At 35.7% G+C, this 6024-nt stretch overlaps 1 protein-coding gene across 1 annotated transcript; it reads left to right on the forward strand.

The window, feature by feature from the left end:
• Positions 1–4380: 4380 nt before the first annotated feature.
• LOC105307085 (olfactory receptor 5F1-like) lies at positions 4381–5058 on the forward strand (the record flags this gene model as incomplete). Its single annotated transcript, XM_011382448.1, has 1 exon — positions 4381–5058. A coding segment is annotated over one exon (678 nt), but the record flags the coding sequence as incomplete, so codon positions are not given.
• Between the last annotated feature and the right edge of the window lie 966 nt (positions 5059–6024).

Raw genomic sequence — 6024 nt, forward strand, 5'->3', positions numbered from 1 at the left:
TATGAGACCTGCACTAGCAAGCACACAAGCAGAGGGAGCTTCAGAAATCACATGAAGCCACGGAGCCCCTTCGCACGTGCCCTTTCCTCTGTCACAGGCAGCATTGGAGGCCTGAGACACATCAGCAGCAGGCCTTCCCAGCGCCCTAATTCCCCCTCCATGCAAGACTGCAGGCTTCCTTGAAATGAGAACTGTGTTAGGAAGACTCTAACTTTTTTAGAGATGAGAGAGTCAGAGGAGTGGGGGTGGGATTACCATTCCTCTTGGTCATGTATCAAGCCTGGATCGTCAAACCCGTTAGGACAGTTTCAGACCTTCAGTAAAGAAACTGACTGAGGTCTCCAGAGTAGTGTTAGACTTTACAGAGCCCGTCGTAACGCCCACTGGTCTTTTTTTAGCCCAGAGATATGAGTTTCTGTTATGAGAAATATTTATCAACTTTTTGTTAAAACAAAGCTTTCTCAAACATAAATGCAAAAGCACATGTCCTTAACTGTTCTGAACAGAAAAAAACAGCTACAACAAATACAGAAGAGAAAGTATGAATTATTTGGTGTCGATATAATTTTGTATTGACATTTTTCATTTATTTTAAAATACCAGAGAATTCTGAGAATCAAGATTCAACAGATATTCACCAAGTAAAGAAGTTTCTAAGCTCAAAATTGGCACTCGAAGCTGAAATTTTGGATTTCTTACTTTCACATGATAGGGGAAATTGTAAACAAAACATACAAAAATACTTTGAAGATCGTTAAAGCCTACATAAGTGCAGCATGTTTGTATTAATAATCCATCGGGTAAATATCTAAAACTTCATTGTACCAAACCTTCATAAATAAGCAAAATATTGGTTTATCTTTATATATTCTTCTATGGCTCACTGCAGAAAATAGATATATGATGCATCAAGGAAGAATAAATCTATCATTTTTTTCCCTAAAACATATCGTTTTCTAGAAGCGACTTTCTTATTAAGAATGGAAGAATTAAAATAATAATATACAAATATAGGACTTCTCATTTCTCATTCATTTTTATTTTTTCCCTCATGGGATGGTTGTGTTGACCTTAAAAACAAAGAGCCAGAATGAGATGCGATAGCATTTATATGAGCTCAAAGAATAGCTGTTCGGGAAACACTGATTCAGGCAGAACCCGAAATAGTGTTCCAGTGATGACATAAAGGCAAGAGGTATTAATGAGAAAGAGAAGGAAAATAAATACATGAACAAATTAAAGTCATTTCTACAGGTACAAATAACCTAAGTTATTCTTTAGCCATGTGTGGTAGTGCTAATTCTAAGGAATCTTTTCTTTTCCGTCCTGTAGTTAGATGTCTGCTTTCCTGTTAGCTCTGAAAACAGTTGTTTGGAATACAATATTGCTTTGACCTGATTAAAATGTTATTTTGCCCAGGTCAAATATTCCAAGGTTTCAAGAGTGAACGTTCAAGGCAATTCTTTTGGGTTGGTGGCTCTGACTCCATTTTGAAGTTGCTCCTTCCATATTATTTTTTACAGTTCTTTATATCTAAAAAGGAGAACTAAAAACTTGAAGCCAACGCTTCATTGTTTCATATTTAGGCAAATGTGTGATCATTGTATTTTTTAATAACTTATGCTGTTCAATTTGGATTCCTGTATGTGTCATCTCAGATACTAAAATGAGAATTTTTTAATGAAAACAACTATTCTCACAGATTATGAGTCACTTTAGGTTATAAGAACTAGGCAGAGTTCCTAAAATTATCTCATCTGTGCAATTCACTCCATAAGTCATTATTAATTAGTCAATCAATTGATATACAGAAAGGTATCAAATACTGCTGCAATGGGATATGACAAATGAAAGTTCTTGAAATAAAATGCCTGGTGATAATGTTCCTTGATCTTGATAGCTCAATTAAATAGGAATATGATTTCAAAGCAAAGTCCATGCAGAATGAGGAAGAGTTATAACAGTACCCTAGCTAAGGAAAGACACATGCTGTATGTGGAGAAGGTTGCATGGAAGTGTTGAGTTACGAAGAAATGCACTGCATAATTTTATGGAGAGCATTCCACTGAGAATTGTGACAGATATAAATCTTTCTGCTGTGGGAATCTGTTAATATGTAGAGTAAAATGACTCATGTGCCAAGTACACAAACAAATAATAAAAATGCACATTTCTAGAACCCTTCAATTCCATTAAGATGCAAACTACTATTATGTGTGAATTGTCGAGATGGTTAGAATTTAGCATATCTTCACTATTGGACTTCACTGGGAAAATGAAAGGTGAAAGAATTCAAACTTAAAAGAAAAATAAAGTTCATGTGTCTATGGTACACAAATGTTATTTCTAAGCTTTGTAAAACATTCAGCTTTTAAATATTCTCACATTTGATTTTTTCCTTTCTTTTTGTCATAAATAAGAGATACAAAATCAATGGAGTGGTTAAAGAATCTGTAACTAATTAATTTGCTATATGTACATTCTACGTGGATGTTTAGATAAAGAGTTGGCACAGATGTAATCGTTAAAGAATTCAATAACCAAAAAAAAAATTCTTCTAAGTCAGTTTTTTCAAACTCTAGATAAAGTATTAACATTAAAAATCAGTAATATCAAAATCATGCCATATGTAGAAGATTCTATGTTATTGAGTCCCAGAGATTATACCTAGCAAGGTAATATTATCAGCATTGGCTTTTTGATTACAAGGGTCATAGCACACTACACTGAGACCTCCAGATCCTCATATTTGCCTGCATATCAGGCTTGATTTGGCATAACTGGTACAGAAAAGACTACAGCAAGGAAGAATAAGAAAAAAGTAAGTAAGTGTCTGGAGACTCAGAATCTATTCTGGTTCTACTACTACTACGTGTCATCACATCCTCATTTATGAAATCATATCTAGTCTATTTATTACATTGAATTGTCATCTAAGGCAAATGAGACTGCATATTCAGAGCTTTATAATTGCTTAGTAAATAAACTTTTATATTTGTTTCTCAGTTACCTGAATGACTAAAATGAAATGTGTTGTATGACTCAGGTAACATGGATTTGAATGTTAGTTTTTCCCATTTCACAACTGTGAGACATTGAGCTCCTTATTTATTTTTATTCTTATTAATATTTAAATTAGAAATAGTAGTTACCAGCTAATCAGGTTCTTGTAAAGATTGGGATAACACCTGTAAATATCTACTCCATTATCAGCAGATGGTACTCATTTAATAACTGTTCGCTTTCTCTTGCTTTTGCAATTATAGCGCGCGCGCACACACACACACGCACACACAGAAAAGAAGAATTTCATAGTGGGCTATGCACGGTTGGAGTAAGCTAAAACTACAACAAAGAAGGCAATGAAAATGCAAAATTAATTTCTTTTACTTTGGCAAATTCTTTAAAGTAATGTAGAGACTTGGAACCTCTTTATGATGCAATGTGTGATTTCATATATCTTCACGTGATTATATATTTTTTCCTTTAGAGATTTGACTCCACAATTAAATGCTATAATCTAGTACCCATGGTTACTCAATTTTCTTTAAGGAAAACAAGGTGCAGCAAAACATTATAAATAGGTAATTCGATATCCATTGTATTTCATTTGAAAATGAATTATTTCCATTAACATTTTTTAAAGTACAACTGAGAACTGATGATTACACAGGTAAGACACTGGGAAGACAGCTATAAGGAGTTGGATCTGTTATTCACTGAGTTGGAATGGTAGCTTGTCTGCTATTACATGGCATTATTTTGATAGTATACATTATAACTGGAAAAATAGTTAGGTTCTAGTTAAAACAATAGTTAAACTAAAGCAAAATCATTCTTTAGGATATGATAGATGTCAAATATTGGTTATTTTAAATAGTCACTATTTAGGCTGCATAGGATACACAAAAGCTATTTATAGGAGACGATGCAAACATTTGGAGTTGAGGAATAAACAGAGCGGTCTTCAGGGGAAAACCATGGATTACAATTAAACCCACACACCTGTTCAGAGAATGGGAGAGACTTCAGCAGGTGTTTTGTATCCTTTGCATTTGGCGTGTAGGAGGGTAGAGAAAATCTAGAAAAAACATACATTTTCCTTTCAGAAACTGAAGAGAAGTGTGTGGACTTGCCCAGTTCTCTGAGAGGACTACAAACAGATTTAGTAGACAATTGCTTAATAAATTTACATGCTTGTTCACTTGTCCACTAATTTTCCTCTTTCTTCAGTAACTATTTACTATGCTGCATTATCTATGTTAGGGTGTTTTTTTCCCATGTGTGAGTATCCTCATCAGCTTTTTTATGATTTCCTTAGAAAGTTTGGAGAGAAAAATATCTACACTTAATGCAAGTTTAAGGAGACACTATTTGTAACAAACGACTAAAACAGATTATATTTTGGTGACTGAATTCATTCTGTTGGGATTAGCAGACACGAAGGAGTTTCAGATCACCCTCTTTTGCTTGTTTTTTTTTTTTCTGATTTACATACTTACACTGTGGGAGAATGTTGGCATGATCCTCTTAATCAGTGCTGACTCCCGACTTCACACACCCATGTACTTCTTCCTGGCCAACCTGGCCTTTGTGGACGTTTGTTATTCCTCCACCATCACCCCAAAGATGTTGGTGGATTTATTGTCAGAAAAGAAAAGCATCTCCCTTGCTGGCTGCTTTGGGCAATTGTATTACTTCATCCTCCTGGCCACGACCGAGTGCATCCTGTTCGGGTTAATGGCCTACGACCGTTACGTGGCCATATGCAACCCTCTGCTTTACCCTCTGCTCATGTCCTGGACCGTCTGCCTTAAAATGGCAGCAGGGGCTTTTACAGCAGGGCTGTTGAACTCCATGGTAAACACAAGTTATGTAAGCAGCGTTCTCGATGTGTGCCTCTCACCTGACATCTATAACTCTGTTCTATTCCACTGCCATCTATACTTATCTGAGACCCAGTGCCAGCTACTCCCTAAGTTAGGACAAAGTGGCTTCTGTGTTCTACACAGTGGTGATCCCCTTGTTAAATCTTCTGATCTACAGCCTCCGGAATAAGGAAGTAAAGGCGGCTTTATGGGATGTTATTACCAGGAAAAGGATTCCTTCATTTCTGTGATTGTGTTATTTAATTTTCTGAACTTAGATAGAGTATTTAATGAACTTTCAAAGGCTGGTTTAAGCCAACAGATTTTTATTAGAATATTTTCTAGGTAATCACATTCTGGAATATTCAAGTACATGTATCTGATTTGAGTATAAGATAAATTACCAAACTTATATGAGATGGTGAGACCTTCATGTCATTATTCTATATCTTCAGTAATAAGAAATAAGGTTTATTTGCCTAGGGAAAGGAACGTACTGAATGTTTAGAGACAAAAGTCACAATATTACATAAAGCTAGCCTTTTAAAATATATGTAATTATGCTTATACTTTTTTCCTGTGAATTATTTTTTAGTATTTATGATTTTAAAGATTATTATATATCACATTTATCCAAATGCTTTAAATTTAAAGTATATTTCCATTATAATTTAGTGTATTATGTCACATCTCATTTAAAAGTTGACATACATGTCATCTGGGATGTGGCATAGTGGTCATTATGATCTATCACAAACAGGTCATCTGCTGGTCCTTTCCATACTCACAATGCTCTGTGTAGGTGACTTAGGCCAGATGGATGTTCATGAAAGTATTGGTGGTGTCTGAGCACCCGTGCGCCATGCTCTCAGCCCACAGGTCTTCAGTGTTACCTGGCCCCGGAGGCCTGTGGTAGAACGGCGGGGCTGTTCTCAGAGGGGCTCGCTCTTTCCCTGCGTAGCCTGCCGGCTTCTTATGCACCAGCTGGCAGCTGTTGGCTGCATGCTTTCTGCTTTCCCTGTCCTGGGAATGTAAGGAAATCATATATGGAACCAAGATGTTTCACTAGTAAATACTAATACTATTTTCCTTCCATTAAATACTTTAGTTTCTAGTAAAACAGAAATAGAAACAGTGTTTTGGGAGATGAATCCAG

The sequence above is a fragment of the Pteropus vampyrus genome, unplaced genomic scaffold (assembly GCF_000151845.1).
Source record: "Pteropus vampyrus isolate Shadow unplaced genomic scaffold, Pvam_2.0 Scaffold474, whole genome shotgun sequence".
Classification (NCBI taxonomy): domain Eukaryota; kingdom Metazoa; phylum Chordata; class Mammalia; order Chiroptera; family Pteropodidae; genus Pteropus; species Pteropus vampyrus.